Source organism: Sylvia atricapilla, chromosome 2 (genome assembly GCF_009819655.1).
Source record: "Sylvia atricapilla isolate bSylAtr1 chromosome 2, bSylAtr1.pri, whole genome shotgun sequence".
Taxonomy (NCBI): Eukaryota; Metazoa; Chordata; class Aves; order Passeriformes; family Sylviidae; genus Sylvia; species Sylvia atricapilla.
Genome location: NC_089141.1, coordinates 106,542,767 through 106,566,487, shown reverse-complemented (window position 1 = coordinate 106,566,487; position 23,721 = coordinate 106,542,767). Strand labels below are relative to the sequence as shown.

Sequence of the window (23,721 nt, the reverse complement as noted above, 5' to 3'; positions counted from 1 at the left end):
TAGTTCAAGAAAAACATTGCAACAGCTTTTATAGAGGATATTAATTTCAGAGTGTGAAGGGCTGTGCTCAAAGAAAAGATTAAAGGTCCAGCAGTAATTAGGAACTGGATAAGGGAGGTAGATTGGTTCTTCTGGAATCTGGTATTACCTGCAGTAGAAAAACTGATTATCTGTGGCAGTGTATAAGATTGCTTATTAAAACTTGCCCTGTGTCCAAGATAAGGCTGCATTCACAGTAGGTTAGTTATGTCTTTTTCTATTCAAAGATTTCCAAACTAGAATTGCAAATTTTTGAATGTACGTTGCAAAATATTTTCAAACTGCTCCCTGAGACTTTCTGCAATTGAACTAAGTACTCAAAGAACCAATTCATTGCTACTTGTTCATTTTTTGCTCAGGCAAAATATATTGGACTAAGTCGTATTGCATATATAAAAAATATATGTCAATGTTAGAGTGAAACAGTAAAAATGTGAAGAAATTCTATTTTCAGTCATTTAGTCAGCTTAGAATACAAGTGCTAACATCACTTCCTTCCAATTGTGACATAATTCAAGTCATTATTTTAACTACCAATTAAAAAATAATGTGCAATTTATAAATGCACCTCTGAACTCATAAATGCAATTTTGAAGCATCATGAAGCATAACCTAGTGCCTTTAATTTCGTATAGTGAAACTATATATTTCATTAAATAAAAAGATCTCTGGAGATTAGTTAGCTAGTTGTGTGAAAATTAATTTTTAGCTGAATGTGTAGAAGGATAGAAACTGAAAAAAGTACCATATATTTTGCAGTTTGCAAAACTCTTCTATTAGAGGAAATGTAAAGTATCCAGCTTATAAGCATCCTGGAAAAAAAGATAGAAAATAATTGTTACAGAATAATTAGCATTATAGTTGAAGATTTCACTATAGCCTTGTTTTAGCCACTGCAGTCTCTCAGGTCAGCAAAGAAGATGATACATTAGTTTTATTGATATATTAAAATGAGTGTGTTGCCTTTTCTTATGCAACCATCTTTTAATATCTGGAAAGGACCCTTCAATTCTTTTGTATTTCCTCATAGTTTGCAAATCTAACTTTGAACCTCTAAGCTGGTTTTTGAAACCTGAAACCTTGTTCTTGTGATGAAATAATTTTGGGACTGTTTCTCTTCTTAAAAGAACCACGAATGATAGTGCCAAGAGAGCTGTTCTCTGCCTTCCTGAACATCTTTGATCATTTTTCTGTTTCTTAAACCTAGCTTAACTTTGTTCTGTAACCCCAAATGACAGTCTTCCCTGGCTGTTGAATGAGTCCTGTGTATCCTATCTTCCTGTCAGCAGTTCATCATTCAGTGTTACCACACTTTAATAGGACATATTTTACAGATAGACTCTATCTATTGGTCTCAGATTCTTGGAGTTAGCTACTAGACATATTTTCTACAAGGAATTTCCTTTGGCTGCTTAAAGAGTTCCAAAACCAATTTATAAAATTGGACTTCACACCAGTTTTTCCTATCTCATTTTTCATTTATCCACTGCATTGACAGTGATCAGTGAAACAATCTAAATAATGTCCAAATCCTCTGTCTTTATGGACTGATCTGTTGGTTGATCCAGTAACTTGACAACAAGAAAGCAATTCTTGTCTGCAGCTGTGTCTGTACTGCTGGGCCTGAACCTGTGTCTACTACATTTCATGTCACCATTGGCTTTCATTGATACTTGGTTTTTTAGTTTAGAAAACAGTTTATTTTGTAATCTCTAAATGTTATTTAACTGAAAACATTTTAAACTTTGTATTTTCCTGATGCTGTTTCTTTTAATTCTGTTTAAAAAGATATCCGTATTGTATGTATACTTCACAATGAGAAAAATACTGAGACAACCTCTAAGTAGAGTGGGGAGAAAAGGGGCCATGTGTCCCTTTCGGGGATGTATTTTATAGCTCATCTGTCTGTGAAGCTGTTTTATTGGGGAAATTGTTCCATCAGTTTTAAATTCTAAATGGGTTTCCACAAATAATTTAAATTTTTATTTTTAGATCAGGAGCTGTTGAATCAGCATCTGAGTGAATCTGTCCTGTCCCAGGCTACCTGTAAAGAATCTGTTTTTCAACTTATGATTAAACAGCCACAAGGTACGTAGCTTCTTAACCCTTAATGCATATTTAAACTATTACTGTTACTTATTTTACCACCTTAACCTGCAACAAGTCAGTTTCCTGAAACATGAAGTACCAGAGGGGAAAAATATGTAATTTCTAAGAAAATTACTTTCAAAATAAATTTTTTGTAGTTTGAAGGATCAGTTAAGAAGAAGAAAGAAGAGGAAAGAAATTCCAAAATTCCAAGAGTTAGACAATTGTAACTACTTTTTTTTTTTTTTTTTTTAACCAAATTAACAGAAACCAAAAAAGAAATTTATTTCATTCTAGATACACTTATGTTTTTCTTAGGCCTTGTCAGTCACTTCATCTAGTTTTTGTTTTGTTTAGGGGGATTGTGTATTGTTTTTTGGTTTTGTTTATTTGTAGTTTGGGGTTTTTTTAGAGATAATTCTGTTCTATAGTTTCTGGGAACACGTTTATAGGAAAATACAGGAAACAGTACTTCCCACTTAAAAAACTATCTGAAAAAAATTAGACTATTTGGTTTATTATCCTGACTTAAAATTTGGATGTCAGTTTTGGTCATATCTGATCTGAGATGGAATAGGAAAGGAATTAATTGCCCTTAGTGCTATAATTTTATCAAAATTTATTTTTTACTTGTTGATTTTATTTAATTAATAATATTTTATAATTATAATAATAATAATTTATTGGATTTATCTGATGTTATTATAAGGCTTGTATTATCATAGAAATTGCATACTTTAATAATTTTTAATTATTCACTGCTGAAGTATAGAAGATGAGTAGATTTCTGTACCTATTTTAAATATTTTTCCTACTAATTATTACTCCTGATTACTTCTCAGATATGCTTTCTGATTTCAGAACACATAGTTAAATTATTCATATCTTCAATTATTTACCAAAGAAGCTCATTTTCTTTCCTCATATCCCCCATAAATACGTGTGAGCATCTGTTTCATATGAATATAGATATCAGAATAAACCATACCTTTTTCCTTGAAAAAATAGTGTCTATCTGACATTAAAGACCTTGCTTAGAAATATGAAATGAGGATCACCTGTTTACAATTTCATTTAAAAAATGCCATATGCTATGATTTTCCTGTAGATGTCCTTAACAGGTCTTTATTTTGTAAAGGATATTGCAGACCTTTCTGTTCTCAGCAAGGAATTTCTTTTAAAGTTTTCCCTTCTGGAAGCTTACTATGCCTCAAAACATTTCTAGATGATATAGAAAGAAAGATTTAGAAGAAAAAGAGGTGTAAGAATTGATCTGGATGTCATGTCATTTTTATGTATATACATTTCTTGTGGTTTCATCCCAGTCAGCAGCCAAGCCCCAGGCAGCCACTTACTCACTCCCTCACCAGCAGGATCAGGGAGAGAACTGGAAAGGTCAAAGGTGGAAAACTCACGGGCTGAGATAAAGACAGTTTAACATGGAAAGTAAAAGCCAGCCAAGCAAAGCAAAACCAGGGATTCATTCACTGTTGCTTATGGTTGGGGAGGTGTTCAGCCATCTTCAGGGCCCCATCTCACTTATCAGTGACTTGGGAAGGCAAACCCCATGATTCCAAACATCCCCCCTTGCTTCTTCTTTCTGCCGCTATATACACTGAGCCATGATGTCACATTCCCTGGAATATGCCTTTGGTCAGTTTGGGTCACCTGTCCTGGCTGTGTCTCCTCCCAGCCTCCCAGGCACACCAGTGTCCTCACCAGTGTGGCAGCAGGAAAAGCAGAAAAGTCCTTGGTTCTGTGCAAGCCCTGCTCAGCAGTAACAAAAACATCCCTATATTATCATCACTCTCTTCAGCACAAATCCAAACACTGCCCCATAGCAGCCACTGGGAAGAAAATTAATTTTACCCCAGCTGAAAACAGAACATTTTTCACAGACATACTTAAAAGATGTAACTTCTGTCATGGCCTTATATATATATTATTTTTCCCACAGAAGCAGTGAGGAACTGCCCAAAACAATCTATTCATGTACACAGTAAAACTGAAAGTGCAATCACTTCACAAATATAAGAAATATTTGAGGAGTGAAGCAATCTTTAAAAGTTGTACTTTTTTCCTCATCTTCTATGTCTGGAATATCTTAATGATGTGATCAGTAGATAAAGATCAGATTAGATGCAGGTGTCACTGCTTACCATTATTCCCTATAAAAAAGAAACAATGCATTGAAAATGTGTTAGAACTAAATATTATTCTTGATAGACTTGCTGAAATATGATTGCTAGATCACTTTATGAGCAATATTCATGCTTATGGAAAAGCTGTGCTTATTGCTAGTTAATTACTTGGTTTTCCCTCAGTCTAAAAGCTGGGGTGGAAATTCAGAAATAGTGAGATAGTTTGAGGATCTAGGAGTCATTTTTTCATCATCCTTTCACAAGAAATACAAATTACTAGCCATGCTGTGAAATTGGTACTCAGAGCAGAGTATCCTTTTTCCTGCCCTGGCTTCCCAGTAACACAAACTGTGTTAATTCACCCAGTCCTCATAGAGAAGGTTTGATCTCATTTTGCATTCAACCTCCAGTCACCACATTTTGTGGCTTAGCTGCTGTTCTGAGTGATCAATAAGCCTCTCTCTTGTAACCACTTGGTGCAGCATCAAACAGGAGCAGTAAACAGAGAGTCAGCTGAACCTGCTTTTTAGAGATCTCTCTCCATATTTCAGCATAAGTTTTGTATCTTAAAACTTCTATATTTTAGGCTGCCATGTCACCTGTCTTGTGTTTATCTCTTTCCTCATTGAGAACTCTGTGATTAACTCTTGAATTTTTTTTTTAACTTTGGTTTTTGCAAAATGTATGTATTTGTTAGCTTTGCTGACCACTTAGGAAGGAAAGATGAAGTATATTTGATAAATGTATTTAATGGGAGACATTTTCCAAAAAGCTGCCTGCAGTGTAAAACCAATTGATGGCAATCAAATTTGAGATACTAAAATTCTGTGTATGCTCTTTGGATGCATGTTACTCTTACAGCTTAATGTTTTATTCAAGATTCTTTGAGAAAGCATTTTAGTGTACTTTTTATGTCATGTACAGTCCACTGTGATTACAGATTACTTGGCTTTTAAACTAATTTCACTTCAGAAATGGCATAATTTTTTTCAGGTCCTCAGACCATTTCCCTAAAATACTAGATTTCAAGATTTGCTTCTTGAATTCTATACTTATTTACATCTGCTCTTTTTTTCAGTAATTTTGCATGCATATTATTGGTTTCAAAGACTGAAAAACCAACAAAACTAACATACTTGGTTGCCCTGATTGTCCTTAGTTCCTCTCTGTTTCTTTTATAATGTTTTCATTATCTCAAAAAAACTTGAAGAGCCAGAAAAAAGGAAAAGAGATAAAGAGCTGTGAGAAATATTTCTCCATTCTAGCAAACTATTTTGAAAATATGCTGGAAAATAGTAAGTTTTCTTTCCTCTTCTATGTTTTAACTGAAATTTATGACCAGGGTTTGGTCCCTTACAACAAGCAGAAATAGTTTTAAGTTTTTTTAAGTTCCATCAGAGGCTCTGTTGAAGGCTACCAGCTGTCTCTCCAGCTAATAGTGTTCCTCCAGCTGTGGGTACATTAAGTTCTTAGGACTGCAGATCATATTTTCTTTCTACTCTACTGTCTGTCATTTTTGGGAAGGGGCACACTTTGCTAGATCAGGTTGCCTTTACATCTCCATTTTTTTATACCCTAATACTACATCCAGCCCTGTTCCTGAGGTGCTGTTAGGACTGGCTTTGTGAGATCGTCCAGGATTAACTCCAGAGTCAATTCAGGGCACAGTCAGGCTTAACTTCAGTTCTGTTATGTTACTATGAATATAGAACAGAGGCTGGCTGATTGGAGCCTGCATCTAGTTGGAGAAGTACTGGCTGTTGCTTATCTAGCAGAAAAAATTATGGCCCGTGTGTCCTCAGCACCAGTCTGTCAGAGAAAGCTTTCCTGTTGCAGATTAGTGATTATCCCTGGTGGTTGGAGGGCCCATGGAGCTGGTGGTCACTTAACCAGGAGCTTCATGAGAATATTTTAATACCATCCTCACTGGGTTTGTCCTCTGAGTGAGAAACATCCCTGTCTTCCTCCTTAGAGTATGAGATTCCTTCCTCCTGGGATCACTTTTGCTGTGGGCATCTTTTGCTGGGTAGAGAGAGACTTTGCAAGCAGGATTTGTGCAATTTCAGAATATGCAGATTTGTTTTATGGTCTGATACATGCAGTAGATAACCAGGACTAACACACTGCTAGGTTAGGTATTACCATGGTCAGTATTCCCAGTGAGACATGGGATGTGTCTTTGCTGCCCAGGTTGTCATTGGTCATTTGAGGACAGGTCAGCCTTTGTCTTGGAATGGGTTTATCCATGGTATTGCCACCTTCTGATTCTTTTATTTCCATAGATTTTTTATAGCTTTCCACTTCAGAACTTTTTTACTGAGTCCTTGTGCTGTTTCTTAGGTATTTTCTCACACCTTATTATTTTCCTCGGTAGAATCAATCCAAAGTAGTGGTGCTCTGCTGTGCCTAGTTAGACTCTGCATCACTGACAGCTGAACTGCTACTCAAAAGATTATATGTGCTTTTGAAGAAATTGCTGTTTATGCTCCCCACAAAATAGCTTTCTTGAACCTAGTCTATGCAAGACACAGTGACTTCCCTTCCTGGCTCTATTTGGATTTCTGTCTGCATGACTTGTTCCTTGTTTAAACCTCCAGCTGGCATTTTCCCTTGTTCATTTTTTCTCTCATGTACTATCATGGTACCTGGAAGCTTGTACAGATGTAGATTTGCTTTGTGACCTTCCCAGCAGAAAGGAAGGCGTGGGATCTCTGCCTGATCCATGCCCATGGCATTTTCCTGATTGCTGAATCACCCTGGACTGCCTCTCCCCTGTGAAAACATTCTGGGATAGCAGTGTCCTCATGTTATAGCTGACAGAGGAGTAGGATGTCATTACTCAGTCCTGGCACGTGACAACACGAATGATGTGGTCTAAGCCATATTTATCTCTAGAGATGTGCTGACAAAATCAATGAGTTGAAGCTCATGGCATTCCTGAGTGCTGGTTGTCAGCAAGGAAAACCTTGGAGAGCTCTCTAAAGCCACAGCCCTCCTGAGGCTGTCCTCATGTAGTGAAATTTTTGTGTCATGTTTTAAGGCACTCATGCCTTCTAATATAAGGAAGGAAAAAGCTTAAAGATTTTTCTTTGTACTTCTCTGCGATCTCTTCAGGCCACACATATTTTATATATGTTTACTTGGCGTGTTATATGCCTTCTTTTTACCTTTGAATTTTACTTTCTTTACAGGTTATACGTTGTAGGCAAATCTTTATATGTGTTTGCCAGGAATCCATTCTAGTGAAGTAAGTTAAGGAAGCAAACTGTAACAATAAGCAAATATTCTGTTACTGTTCTCTTAAAAACAATCCTGTGAGTTGAAGGAATAGAACAGTAAATTCCCTTGACTGGGTAAGGAAATGATTTATCCATTTCAGTATGCTCTCCTGATGTTACAAAAGAAGGGAAAAGAAAAAAGATATTCAGGATGCAAAAAAAAAAAAGAGAAGGGAAGACAGAAAAGGAATCAGAAAGCCAGAGTTTGCATAGTCTCACGCAGATCCACATAACACTTCCCATGAGGGTTTATCATGAAAAACTGATTTTTCAGGCTATAATTGCCTCACAGATTTTAGCTAGGCCATGCAGTAGGTTTCCTTTAGAATATCATGATTTGTTACTGAACATCCAGAGTACAGTACTTCAGAGCATTTAAACTATGCAAATCAGCCGCAGTGGAGGCTGTTATTTCACATTATCTTGGCCTGTTTCTCTATTTAAAAATATCTGCTCTGTTTTATAACTTGATAAGAAGTTATCTCCTTCAACTTCAATAGAACTAGAAAATGAAAAGATGATTAATTTTGACTTAGACTACCATATTGCTGCTAATTTATTTGATAGCAGCTGTGGATGGACAAGATGGAATCAGGATGTGCCCTTGAATAAGACAGAACTGCTTAATTCCTCCCCTCTTCCTGATTCTTGTTTCTACCCTTTACCTGTTTAAAACTCCAGAGATACAGATTTGTTTCAACCTGTAAATTACTCAGTAAATCTAGGTGTAGCTATAAATTGGCTATAAAAAATATCTGCACTAATCTTTTGTTTCCAGCAGCACATATGCACAGTGGGGAAATTACCAGCAGTATCAAGCAGTTGTTTCTTAAGTGAATTAAGAGGATTGATTTTCTAGATGTCTGTTTTACTTCCATTTTCCCTGTCCTCCTCTGCTCTTGGAACAATGACATCTCTGCCTCCCATTAATTCATCTGTGCAAGACACTTCCACATCCATGCTGGAACCCAAACATACAGTGAGGTTTCCCTCCTGCCTTAAACTAGCTAATTTGCTGACTGAAAACTAAAATTGTTGATTTCGCTGTAGCTTTTCTTGATTTGTGTTTCTAAGTTGACTTTATTTATCCTGCTGTTGAATTCTGAGAAACACTGAAGGTTTGTTGGAGGTGCTTGTCTAACCTTGCTGAGAGAGGATAAAAGACTAAAAATTAAAGAAACGACAACAACAAAACCCATACTACTTGTAATAGTACTAATAGAAAAAATGTATGGAAATTTGGAACAATTACAGAGATTTTTTTTTTTTTTTCATATAGAGGTTGAAAATAATTACAGAATTCTTGAAGATATTCCCTTAACATTTTAAAATGAGGAGGGGGGTATGTGTGGGAAATAAATTGAACCTTTTCTGTAAGAACATTTGGAGATGGAAGATCATGATGAATTTTTAAGTTTTTCAAAAGTAGGTCTGAGGGTTTGAGGGAAGGAAGAGCTAGTTGACTTAAGCTTTCTCTTTTTTTTTTTTTTGTTTGTTTGTTTTAATTACTGTATACTTTCCAGGAGAAAAGACAATTTAAACTTACCTTATTAAGTAATTGTCCGGGGCACAGGTTTTATTTTAAAGCCTAAATTCTAGAAGGCATTATTGAAACTGATCTTTCAACTTCGATGTTTTATGCCTTGAAAGTGCTTGATAATTACACTGTTGAACTAATGTTCTTTTTTTCATATACTCAGTTTTTCTAGAATATTTTTTGTCAAATGTTTTCGTTGATTTTTTTCCTTTAAGTAAATGAAGAATGGATGTTAAGTATAAGACAGAAGCTAAGAGAAAGTAAAATTATATATATACATATATTCAGCAGTTAAACAACAATTTTTACCCACAGTGGTAACAGATTTCTACGTATACTTGTGCACACTTTAAAGTCAGGGAATCATTAAGGTTTTTATTAATCAGAATTTGGCCTGCAGAACATTGTATACTTCAGCTTGATTTTAAAGGTCTTATTTCCCAAGTGTTAAGCTTTTTCCACATCTATGATAGTCCCTGTTCTTATCTTTTTTTCTCATTCCAAGTAGCATGGGATGTTCTTAGAAGTGCAGGCTCCAGTGCAGTGTGAGGAGTCCCTGGGCACAGGTATTTAGAAGATGAGGGTAAGATGTTTTTGCAAACCCTTGGTACTCTCTTAAGTGCTGTGAACAGCAGGATGTGCCTGGAATCTCTTTTGTAATTCTGTGCAGTGTGGCACAGACTCAGGTGTGCTACCCAACAGTGTCTCTTCTTTTATCTTGCGTTTCTGTAAAACCCTATCACACAAGTCAGGTTTATACAATCAGGTCATTCCAAAATTCTCCTGCCAAACAATTAACTTGCTTCTACACATTTTCCACAGCTCTATAGATTGTTTTGTCTACCTTCTCTACTCAGAGTTCTAGAACCCTTCAATAGATAAACATTTCTGTTTCTGTCTGAAAATGTTCAGAGTTATAATGACATGATATCTCAATCTGAATTGCAGTCAGGAACAAAATGAAAGGAAAGAAGATGGTGTTTTTTTAATATTATTTTTTATTCATTATTTTAATCACAGAGTTGTCAGGACTAGCTGTTTGACTTAGGCAAGCTGACAGAATGTTTCTGGGCATGCAGATGTGCATTTTCTCCTTCTTGGCTAAGTCTGTGTTGTCTGAGCTTTAGTTTTGCACTGTATATGATAGCTAGATCCAACATTTTTTACAAGTAGTAGAAAAGATCCTGTTGAAAAAGGAGGTTTAACATTTAAGAGGGTTTGTATTCTCTCCCCTAAACATCCCATGAAAAAGTTGATACACACTTCAAGAATATGTTTGGCTTTGTGGTAAGGTGTGTGTTTAATTCAAATAGCTGCTAGCAGTTGGACTCACAAATCAGATTATTCATTATTGCGAAAAAATCATTTGGGTTGTTCAGACTTGGCTCAGTAGCATATTTGAATATGATGAATTTCAGGTAGGTAAGACAATCCCCAGACAGCAAAGAATTTAAATTTAGACATCTGCCTCACTTGCACTGTAATTACAGAAAATGTAAATTTCAGGCATGTATTCTAACTGCTGTGGTGTGAATAGAGGTGGGATTATTTGTGTGGCTAATTGTTTTAATAAATACTTTAGTATGCCCATAATCTATATGTTCACCTTAAAATCATGTATTTCTCCTTGCTTGTAAGACATAACCAGGATCAATAATGCTGTAGCTCTAGTTCTTGCCAAATGGGGTCTTTCAAGCTGTTCTCTGATGGGGGGGAATAATTTAATTAAAATGAACATTATATTCTTCATACTCTGCTACTTTCATTCTTCCCTAGGTATTTTGTCATACTATTACTAAGATTAACAAATTATTCAAAATATCTTTTTTATAGGAAAGATAATAAATTATTCACAGTCTCATTAAAAATTGATATCTTTCAGTTACCAGGGGGAATTTGGATTCCCTGATTTACTTTTCTGTCACAAAGCCTGAATGATTAGGCAGGGCCTGTTTTGTTTTGATAAAGCCATTGGGATTGTACCTGCCTGATACTATTTGCAAAAAGAATGCATATCACTAGAACCTCCTCTCTCTTCCTATAAGTCTCAGCAAAAATTTTTCTTTCTCTTCTCTGCCTTTTATGATGCATGCAGGATCTTACTTGCAGCTTTTACAATTTCAATGTGAAATCCTTCTTGTTTATCTGAAGTTCAGGTTGATACCTTCAGTCATCAACATTAGTAACAATTTTGCATCTTACAGTAATATTTAGGTTTAAATAATATTTATTTCTTTAAATGTGTCGCTGATACCAAGCTCAAAGAAGCCACCCAAGCCCCAAACCAACACTGGAAAAAGAGAATGTGGGCACTTGTGCTGTGTTTGCTGAGTGTGAAAGATGAGGATGTGCTGTAACTGTAATCCAGACCTTGCCTTTATTCCAGTGTGATGCTTTTTCTGCCCATAAGCCATAGTGTCTAAGTCAACAGAGGGGATTTTGGTATTAAGTACTGAACATCATTTGTGTGTTCTTAGAGAAAATGCAGAATCAGGACTTAAATTGCAAATAGCTGAAAAGTGTTTGAATTGTGACCTTTACTATAAGAAGGAGTTATACCTCACAACCACTGAAGCATGCAGCACAAAATTCTTCATTGAACATCAAAGTTTATGTTAACAATGTACATAAGATGCTTTATTACACTCACAGTCACTTGGGCTAGTATCATCTGCTGAGTGGGGGGAAATTAAGCTTACTTCTTTTCACAGTAATGGCATCTTTTGAGATGACAGCACATTTAAAGGGTCATGAGAGCATTGGAAGAGGGTTTTACTTTCTCAGACTCTTCTTGCTAGAACATTATTTTTACCATGCAGTAGTTTATGTGCAAGGATTTTACTCTTTTTACTGTTAATATGCTTCATTAGGTAAAACTTGTGTTTGCAAAAAAAGTTAAAAGCTTTGAAATTTAGGTGGGTAATGGAAGTGCAATAAAGCTTAAGTACTTTCTGCATTGACATATTGTTAAGGTATTTAATAATTTTATTTTCATAAATCTTCTCTTACTTGAGAGGAAGAATTTAGCATTTTATTCATTTTGAACAGGGAAAAGAGTGGTATAGGTGTAATAAAGGTTTTCCACTACTAAAGCCATGGTTGTTTCAAAAAAACCCAAAAACCCGGAGGCTTGAAAGGTAGGCAGATCCTCTTTCTCATAATAATTTTGTGAAATACTGAGAAAACAAATTTTCATACAAAGTCCAAAAGGAGACTTAGAATGAAAATTACCCCGTGCAACCATCAAGAGATCTGTGAAGCTTCATATGTGACTCTTTCATCTCTAAATTGGAACTATTAACTGCCTCTTTAAGGTGTTAAATTCAGTCTAGTTAACAAGAGAGGTTTTTTGTAAGAGATGAACTTAAAGAATGCAAATAATATTTTTTGATTATCTCACTTGCCTTTTGTGTTATAAGAATGTTTTGTATACTGAGGTGAAAACTGTAGCATTACAGCAATTTGTATTGTTGAATTGTCTTTTATCTGATTTCTACCCAAGCACTGAAAATCCCTGATAAATTAAGTACTTTTCTCCTTCAGAAAGATACTAAGATAAAACAAAGGCTATATGCCAATAAAGATTGATATTTGTTAATTGCAGGTAGCACTGCCTTTTTCACAATGAGTGCCAGTAATTTCAGCTGATCCCCGAGGTTTGTTACTGTTTTTATACCTCTGCTACATACAACCAGCAGAAACCAAAACTTGAACCGCCTGCTGTCCTCAGATGGGCTGTTCCAATTGCTTTTTTTCTAGCCATTGTATACAATTTTCTCTTTTCCATTAAATAGGAAAATAAGAATTTGATTACTGAAAAGAACTGGTTTTCAGACCTATGTGAACCGCATGTTTTCTACATGCACAAACAAGCAAATTAGTTTTATCACACATAATAGCACATGGCACTAGACAATATAATACCTTGTCAGTAGTTCTTGGGGAAATTTTGGATAATCCTTATCTTTCCACCTTACTTTACATCCCTTCAAATGAAAAATCACAAACTGTATCTTGTTAATCTTTTCTTCTTACTTTTCCAAATCAAGAATTAATTTTTGTGGTTTTTTCCTTTCTTTGACCTACCAACTTACCCAATTCTCCAAACTCTGAATTAAGTGGAAATTCCTTTTTTTCCTGCTTTCTGGTGCCTGTACTTTAGGATACCAATCTTATTAATAGAAGAAATATACGGTTGGTTTTTTTTCAGATTTCTTGAAGCCTATTTACTTCTAGAGTTCTTCTGTTTGGCATAAAATGTTAATAGCCTGGGTTGCCTTCTGCAGTTGTTCATCTTCACTATAAAAGCATGTTTAAATGATTCAAGACTGAGAGTGAGTGATTCAGTGATCCCAAATTACTTAACTGACCAAAGAGAATTTTGGTGGCAATTTATTTGTCCTATCTCTCTAAAAAGCAGGATGCTGGTGATGAAGCATTCACTGTACCAGAAAAAAGCAGGGGCTGAAAACTTGTCAGTGTTATTCAGAAGACAAATTAAAAGTGAAACCTATATGTAACAATGAGCTTAATTAACTCTCAGAACAATTCTCAATGAAATGTGGAGGATTCACTATTGCTGACAAGTTTTAAATCAAGTGGCTGTGGTTTTTTCTAATTAAACTCTCTTGTTCAGGAAGAGTTATTGAGAGTGAACCTTGATTTTTTCAAATGAGTACTGAGAAATCCTATGTATTTAAGTCAAGTTAGGTGATCATAATGACTGAAATGTTTAGCAGTGAAGAAATGAGAGAAGATCTCTGCACAGTTCTTGATAAGCAAATATGCTTTAAACATACTTTAATAATTACTGGATAATACTGAATTAACATTTAATAATACTGAATTAACATTTTTAGAATTTCCATTATATTATTTTTCTTATTCTTTTAGTACATCAGGATGAAAACAGGGTCAAGAAGTCAAGTACCATCAGTAGATACATACTGTACAAGCTTTCTTTTTATTACCATTGTAGCCTATTGCCTCTAAAGGATCAGCATTTAAATAGTCTGTATAAAAAAATTAAGATATCTAAAAATGAAATTAAATTTTGATACCCAGTATATTCAATCAGAAAAACCTATAGATTGTGGGAAAATGAACTACTATTTTTTAGACTCTTTTTTCCTACTCTTCTCCAACTCCTTTCTTCCATGTATCAGAAAAAAAAAAACCCTTTTTTGTTGTTGTTGATACCAAATGACAGTTTGTGAAGATTTGTTCCATGTCATCTTTACAGACAGGATTTTTTTTCCTCTGCCTTTTCTTTGGTTGGCACCTATGACAAACTGCTGTTGGGAAATGCATTTTTCCCTACATTTGTTCAGTGTTTGACTGCAAATCACTTGTGCCTTGAGCTGCTTTAGAGACTAAACCATATGGAGAGAAAAAAATGTCTTAGATTTGAAGGCTGGCAGCTTCTTGTTTTGACAGTTTTAAAGTGGATTATCTTGATTGATGAAGTTACTTTTATGAAAATTTTCATTCCAAGTTATCTCAGCACAAGTTATTGTCAGAGGAAGTTACAGTTACTGACCTAAAATGTCTCCTTTCTATTCCAGAAAAGTATTGTAGTAGTTTTATCTACAGCTATATTTTAATTAAATTTTAGAAAAGAATCAGAAATTATCAATTTTCTTCCCTTCCTGAATCAAAAGAAAAATGGTCTCTTACTGGGAACTCAGTTTGTTCAAAAAAATAAGTAAAGGCTAGATTTTAGACATTTGTTTTGTATTTTTCATGTGAAAATAAAATTATCATCTTGTCTCCTGGATTGTAGCTGATGGTTTCCATTTCTGGATTCACACAGAGGTAGAGGATCTGCAGCAGCTGCCCCTATTCAGAAACACTGCAGCTCCCAATTACCATTGAGTCACCCAAAGCCTGTCTTCTGTATGATTCAGAATCATCCTGACACTGTCAAATAATTTGGATCCCTGATCCTTTACAGAATATCTTCATATTAATTCCCACTTTTAGGCTTAATTTTATTTGTTTTTTAAATCTAGTTCATTTCCTACGTGTTTGCTTCTAAACGTTTTGTTCTTTTTCATGAGGCCCTTAAGTACATCCCTCTATATTAATCTCTGAATTGCAGAGGTCATGAGCTCATATATTTATTGGATTTTTGGAATACTGATTACTGTTCCCTCTAAATTACAGCTGCAGGGGTGATTTTAACCTTGCTCACACAACAGGAATCAACGCACAGTCCCCAGCCATGAACCGCTAATTGTCCTTATGGCTGAAAACTCATACCACGTTTCAATTGCCCCTCAGGGAACCAGGAGAATTGTAATAATTATCATATTAACTACAGAAATTCAAGGGATAAAATATTGTGATACTTGAACGAAGTCTTAATGAAATTTAAATAAGATCTGTAGCTATACGTGAGTCTGATGGGTGAGTAGCCATGTGTCACATTCACTGATCCAACATCTCCCAGATCTTTGTAGCAGGGCTAAAATATTTCTGGATATTTCTAAACTGATGTGTCCTAACATGGTGTAATGATTGAGCAGCAGGAGTGTACATAACCAGCATGTGAGATCACACTGACAATAAAAGATGATATTGTGTAGACATGTGAATTTTCAGAGTTTGAAAAAATGGATCCTGTCAGAAATCATTACTTGTTAAAAAAAGAACAAGTCAGTGTGTGTTACTAGTTTGTCCATAAAAATCAAAAATGTCTCTGAAGTAGAAAGGCACTTGACAGCTCAACAGAGTTTCTTGCTACAGAATATTGCTGATGGGTTTTTTCTGTACTTTCTCTAGGGACAAATTATTGTTCTGTGATAGTTTTGATAAACTCTGGAGCAGGTTTTGCATGTCAATGAGAGCAGTCAGAACATAAGATGTGTATTCTATAAATTGTCATCCTAGAGGTATGATTGCTGGCCTCTGTATGAGGCCACTGCAGTCAAGTCATTCCATCTTATTCCTAAAAATAAGATAAAATCCAACAGCAGTGACATCCAGGCTATTGTTTGACTGCATTTTCTCCTGACCAAGGAAATAATCAAAATTACACCCTAATAAATAGAAAAAAAAAAAAAAAAAAAAAAGAAAGCTCTTCATCTGCTCTCAGGGATTTACTTTTCCTACATAAAGTTTTATGAATTGAATCCTGCAACCTTGTTTTCAGAGCACATGATTTTTATCTTATCCTTTTCACTTCCACAGACCACAGGAAACATCTTGAACTTGTCACTGGCATTAGGAAGAGAAGAATGCTTGGTTTAAGTACCAAGTTGTCTATTGCTGTTTTTAATGTCTTAGGCTATTTCTGTGTGAAATCCACATTTTCTGAAGACATCAGCTCCCAGCTAAGCCCCAAATGCTTCAGTTACATTGCAGCTCTATCCTGGCTGACCTTTGGATATTTTATCTATAAGGACAAGGGCAAAGAACTCTATCTGAAAAACTGTGAATATGAGAAAAGTTTCATTTATGGGGCCAACTTTTACAGTAGTTAAAAACTGAACCTGCAGCTCGAAAAACTGGTGCTCTGCCTAGGGATTTTTAATGAAATAAAAGAATTTTCTTTTGTATTTTATTTGCTCTTCTTCTTTGTAGGTAGGAGCTTGATATGTATTCTCATCTAAGTCAGATTTGTTTTCAGATGGAATAACAAATATAACTAATTTCTTTAGAATTTTGAAATCTGGAGATTACCTGCTGACAAGTGTCACGGTTTAACATTGAGGCTAGCATAACTCCCTGTTGGATTTTAGCATGTTGCACACAAACAGAGTGGCTCAAAAGGATAAAAAAGTGGAGCAATAAAAATATTTGTCTAATCTGATAGGCTAAAAATAAGTTACTGTTAGTTTGCTTACAATAATATTGCTGTTCATAGCTATGAAATACATGTAGCATATTGTGGGTTCTGTCATTCACTTAACTACTGTTTTATGACACAAGTCAAATTAATGGGTAAATGTCACTTTTAAGCAGGGATTCCTCTTACCATCTTTATCTATTTTCTTGAGTATGAAGAGACCAAAAAAAAAAGTGCAGAAATCAATTCCGCTTTACTACAGAAACCTGTAAACTCTCAAATGATGAAGAATGTAGTTACCAGGATTTTGAAAATGCATAACTTGATGTATGGAGATATATATATATATATATATATATATATATGACTCACAGTCACACTGTTTCCAGTTACTGTCTGCTGTATGAAGTGTGATATGTCTTCTGAATACTTGTTGCAAGCAGTACAATTTTTCCTTGTATGTAACAAGTAGAAGGACGTAACAGCACTGGTGTCATTGGTGATTCCACAGCACTTTGCAGATTTTGATTAAAATCTGCCATACTTTCAGAATTTGACTGTGCTTTCAGAGATCAGACTAAGAGATACATATATCCATGAAGTTTAAAGTGGAAGTGAAAACACATCTGTCAAAAGTAATCAGATATTTGACATATGTCAGAAATTCAATTACATCTGAACTGAAGCAATTACAGTTTCCTTTCAGGCATGAACTCAAGACACTTTTGTGTATGTTTCAATCTAGAAAAAGATTAAGAAATAGAGAAGTTGTCATAGTCTTAATTTACTTGCTAGTACTTCATCTTAGGGTAACACGAACTTAAGGAGAAAGGACAAAGTTTCGTGGGGTTATTTGTGACTGGGCACTAAATTGAAAGTCACACTTGTTTAAGAAGCATATGCCACTTCTTATGTGGCTCTTGAATTTTCAAAATATTTCTGTGATGATTTTCTACTTTATTTATAACACTCTACGAGCACAACCTGCCTAAAATCTCAACAGAGCACAACTAATGCACTGTAGCAGAGGGGCAAGAGAGGTTGAGTAGGTCTAGACTTTCCTGTTACTGAAGTAGAGAATGTAAGATCCTCTTTTTAAAAAACATGGCCATCTTGTCACTCCACTCAGCTCAGTGCTCTCCTTCCACACTGAGCTTATGCTCTTTCTTTTATATAACTAATCAATTAATCTCTCTTGGGATTGTCAATTATACTTACAAGTGTGCAGAACTAAAATGGATATTTAGCTAAGGAAAGGAAAATTGACCTAACATAACTGAATTTCCATTTTCCTATTGTTTATTCTGTCATAAATACAATCACTCAGCGAAGAGGTGTAGTATTGCATCTTTTACAGTGCAGATTTGGAAGAGGTTTTGCACCTTTGACTTTGAAGTTTGCCTACTGCTCTCAGTGACTGGGGATTTAGGACATTACTATGTTGCAGACCTTTAGATTTTGGATGCCGAGATAATCTACAGGATCAGGAAAATAAGGATGATAAAAAAATTTTAAAACATTAACTGGTAAAAGGAGAATGGGGTAGATCTACCAACTGTCAGATTATTGGGGGAAAAATAGATTTGGAAGGAGAAAGCAAGAGAAACTGTCAGTACACCATGAAGTTTTAGAACAAATGTTGGACCATAGGATAAAGAGAAAACTTACTACTTTCATTTCTGATTATTCTTCACTACTTCCTCTTATCTCTTTGTCATTGCCTCTGCCAAATGACTTTAATATAATAGTCTGGCCTTCTCCACACATTCTGCTCTCTGTCTGCCGTGGCTTCATTTTGCAAGTTACTGTCTCTGCCTGTCACCCTTTTGTTGATACCTCATGTGCTTTTGTTTCTTCATTTTTCCATCCCTATTGCTGAACTATTCCCTGGCTTTGCAAAGATTTCCTCTGTGTGACATTTGCCTTGTGCTGCCCTGTACTGCTTGGTTCAGCCTTGCTTCCTTGCTGTTCTCATATCCTTCATTTGGATGTGTCTTTCCTGATGTGCCACCCGACAGGATCTCTGTAAGATGAACCCCAAGCCCATCACCCCAGCACCTCTGAGGGAAAATTGCAGATATCCCATGGTGTCAAGACAAGTGCATAAGGTAACAGCAGAGGTGTAAAATATGATTGAATATGGTCCCTATGTGAATGTTGGTCCATTTTGTTTGATTTTTTAGATAGGTCTGTAATACCTACCCAAAGTCAAAGCTGCAGGTATCAGAGTTCAGAGATGAGGGTCTATGATAAATCAGTTTAGAATTTTATATGATTTGTGTATTTATGCAGAAGATTATTACATCAGAGTTTATAATTAGATGTGATTGGGAAGTGATGGAGACTGTGTTGTGAAATATATTAAGTGACAATTTTATATTGGGATTTAAGAAACTTCTTTATTTAGTCTCAATAGGAGAATGTGACTTTCATGATTTCTGTTACATGTATTTTTAAGTTTTTTCTAAGTTAAAGATCTTAAGTATGATTTAACTTGTTTTGGTTGTCAGCAGAGAAATTAATTACTGTACTTGGAAACATTTTTTTTTCCTCAGTGTGTTTAACCATTGTTACTGCACTTCAACAATAAATAAATATAATAGGTGTTTCTGTCAAAATGATTGTTTTGATTTTTACTGAAACTGCATTGTAAGCTATTAGTTAGAGAAGGATAATTTTATAAATGGAAGGAAAACTTTATACTTGGCCTTTCAGACATGTTTCATTTAAAACCAAAATAAATTGCATTAAATGGAACAACATATTTAATTACTGAGCCCTGTTCTCAATCCATTTATTTTAATCTAAATAGCAAGTGTTTAACTTGTATCCATTATTTTGTACCAGAAAGAAATTATTCTAAATGAAAACTCCTAATTAAATAATCCAGAAAGTCTCTGCCAGAAGTATGCAAAATTGTATTAACACAAGATCCATAAAATGGAAAACAAATCTTATAAACATGTTCTAATACATTTTATTGTGTGCTTATGGTAGTGATGTTATGAAGCCTTTACTTGTGCCATGTCTTTTTTAAAGCAACGTACAAAATTTTAATCAGTCATTTGTGAAATTGTTTATTAGCATCTGAGCTTCATATTCATGACTTAACTTTTACAACTAAATAATTCATCAGATCAGAGGGATTTTATTATTCTGTATATGTTCCAGAAGGGAGGGTGCAACAAGGGTGGAAAAAAGCTCTTTTCAGTAGTGCCTGGTGACAGGCAACATGGAAATTCTTATTTGAGCAAAGGGAATACTTTTTATCCTGTGAGGGTGGTTGAGCACTGGAACAGGTGACCCAGAAAAATTTTGGAGTCTCCATCCTTGGAGATGTCCAAAGCCTTTTTGGACATGGTCCAGGTAGGTGACTCTGCTTGGAGAGGGGTGTTGGACCATTTGTCTGTCAGAGGTCCCTTCCAACTTCAGCTATTCTGGGATGTTGTGAAGCTGCCAGAAGAAAGGGAAATTTATGAAGCAGAGGGTCCCCTAGAAAGGCAGTCATTGTGGACCATCTGTGAAAGGAACCTCTCTTGCATCCCACCTACATAAGTGAGCTTAACTGAAGGAAGGAAAATGGTTATGTAAGTATTAAAATATAAGATGAAACTAATTTAATTTTGGGCATTTTACATGGTTTCATTTATTAGTTCTTTTACTTTTTTTTTTTTGTAGAACTTGAAATTACTTGAAGTGCATTATGATCCATTTTATTTGTCCTAGGGAAGATGCAAATAGGAATATCCTGCTTTTTTGCCTTAAACTACACCCAAAATCTAATTGTTATGTCAGTGTGATGTGCTTTACCTTTGTAGGGTGCACTGTTTTTCATATCACCTGCAATTCACTGAGAAAAGTGTCTGTGTCTGGTTTTCCAAACAAGGATGTGTTTTATATCAATTCTTAAAAACAGAAACAAGACAAAGCCTAGTGATCTCTCATGACCTCAGAATTTTAGAATCACAGAACTGTTTAGGTGGTAATGAACCTCTTGAGATCATCTTGTCTATCCAAACCCTCTGTGGCTCCAGCAAGGTTGTCTCCAGGAGTTTGTCCAGCACAATGTTTAGTCAAGTTTTGAATATCTCCACAGATGGATGCTGTTGGCTGTTGTACGATGAGTGTCAATTCAGAAATTTTTTAATATTTACTCATTGAGATTGAATAATTATAGTACTGATGCAGCAAAACTAACACAGGCTGCTACACTCACTTTTTTAAAATTAGAATCCCTAACAAGGGATTGTAATCTTGTTTTAATGAAAGGGAATAAAAAATTCAAGCAGCCTTGTTGGAAGCACAAAAAAAAAAAAAAAAAAAAAAAAAAAAAAAAAAAAAAAAAAAAAAAAAAATGAAAAGGAAAAGATGCAAACAAAAATGAACCCACCCTTAATAAGAGTCAAGGCAGAAATGCTATCTGTTCTTTATTAAACTCTTGGGATTTAGCAATGAAGCGAAGCACTTCTGGGAGAGCTGCTATAAAAGATCTTAGTTTTCATATGTAACCCAGGATTTTATCTCTTCCAGCAGATGAAAATAAATGAATGCCTAGGCCTGACTTTTTTTATGCATTTAGGATACTGATGTCCTGGCAATATCTCACTCTTTAGTATCTGATATCAATCCTCGTTTTCTGGATGAGTTCCTTGAGAAGAAATTAGCAATAATTCCCCAGCAGCAGCTGCTGTATGAATTTTTTTGAGGTTGCCCTTTCCAGATTCTGAGGATAATAAGAGAAAACAGACCTAATTATACTGGTTGTGACCTAAACCCATCACAGTTGACATTTACATGGCCAGTGCTAAATTTAGCAGAGCTATCTTTGGGTTTAATCAAAATGCTGCTATAGTAATTTTAATGGAGAAACTATTAAGAAAACAAACAAATAAAAGTGCACCCTCCTAAATTATTCTCCATGAGACTTCAACAAGACATTCTGAACTTTGTCTCCTCTCTTTTTCAATTAAAGGAGACTTAACTGTGTGCTCTTCTTCTGGGTAAAATCAATGGGAGGCACTCAGATGCTACAGAATTAAGAGCAGTGCATCAGGGAGATGCACTTAACATCTAGAAAATGTAACTCCAAAGCACCTTACTAACATGAAAAATACATGGCTTTAGGTTAAAGTTCAATGGGAGGATAACGTATTGCAGAATATTTTGTTCCTTGCCATCACAAATTTATCACCATGGCACTGCCTCCTATGCTTGCTCTTGACATTCTTCCTCATTTACTGTAGAAGCAAAAAAATGTATCTTTACCCATCTGAATTGCTTCCAAATAACATCCCAGCTATGGGCATCCACTGCTGCTTTAATTTTAGCTCTCACGTTGCTAAGTTTTCTAGGGCTGACACAGAAGTTACACAGAACTCAACCACGGTGTAGTGTCCCAAAGAATCGATGCCAGGAATTTGAAATATACTCATTTTGATTTATTATCTAATCCAGTTCTGAGTTCTAGGCTCAGTGCCTGAGGAATCTTTCACAGAAATCAGTGTTCTCCAGCAGTGATCTCCAGCAGCCTCTGAGGAGGCTAGAGGCAAGGCTTAACAAAAGGTTACCTAGAAATTAAATGAGGGAGGATGCAGAGCTTCACACATTTCTTTGTAAGGCAGTTGACTCAAATTGCAGCCCTTGGTTTGAGTCAGATGCCTTCAGTCTTTGAAGGGTCAATGAACTTCCTCTGCTAAATTTTACTGTTTCCTAATAGGCTGTAGGACAGTGAAAGAGGAGTGAGGTAGTACCAAAATCTGGCCTAAAGCTTTTTACCAAATGTAATGTACCTGTGTTCAGAAAAGGGACTTGCTATGGATTTCTTACACAGACTATGTGGATAGTCATTGCAGTAAAATAATCACACAAAGACAAGGGATCAGCCATTGGTATTAGTTTTTGGTATCCCTGGCAGAGTAATTGAGGTTCCTGTAACCTCAATAAAAAACACTGATTTTTATTAAAGTTGTACATGGAGCGATTTTCTGTGTGCTAGCCCGCATTCTCTAAATGGGGAAGAAAAAAATAAAAGCAAATTATTTTTTGCCATTAGGTCTATTTTATATATCTTATTAACTAGCCAAATCACAATTAAATAAATCTGTATTAGCAGTTAATGATCAGTTGGTTAGTTGACAGCTACGGGCAAACTTGATGATATAAAAATTACCGTCATTATGAACACCTTCTATTAAGATATTTTATTAAAAATGTGAATACAGTCTGTTTCAACAGCAATATTATAAAATTTGTCTTTTCATGATCTTTAATAACCAATTTTCTGCCAGAATGACCCAGAATGGTATCATATGGATTCTGCATTAAAATCTATTTGAAAAAAACCAAGAGGCTCTCTCCTGTAACAGGCATCATTAAGCTACAGTTCAAAATATCTACATAATGTATATAACTAGTTATGAGTTTACAGTCTGTTCTATTTGCCATCTGTTAAGAGCTTTGCAAATGAAACTTAAGGGTGTGCTGTAATGGTGTTACAAAGTGTTTACATTATTTTGGTATCCAGGTATGTGTGGATTCAAGGCAGTCTAATTGCAAATATATCCTTAAATATACTCCTCTGTTTTAAAGATAATACATGTCTTTGTCTTAACTAAACGAGAGTTAGCCCAAAGTGGGCAAATTCTGGCAGAGAGCTGACTCTTCTCTAGCTGGGGGAGAATAGTGTCAGTGCTGTAGTGGGTTTCTAATCCAGAGGGATGGATCCCAGTTCAGGTTCCTTCAGGGGTATTGCAGCTATGCCTGATGTCAGCTTATTTGTTTCAGATACTGGATTAAAAATGAGTTGCTAATTTAAAAATATTTTTACTTTGACATGTAGTTGCCAACCAT

General features: G+C 35.3%; 1 protein-coding gene across 1 annotated transcript in view; it reads left to right on the top strand.

The window, feature by feature from the left end:
• Window positions 1-23,721, top strand: part of CFAP47 (cilia and flagella associated protein 47) — a 261,413-nt gene that overhangs the window by 196,648 nt on the left and 41,044 nt on the right. The window contains exon 57 of the mRNA XM_066314030.1: window positions 2,032-2,127. Within this exon, the coding sequence (XP_066170127.1) occupies window positions 2,032-2,127 (96 nt within the window). The remainder of the gene's footprint in view (window positions 1-2,031; window positions 2,128-23,721) is intronic.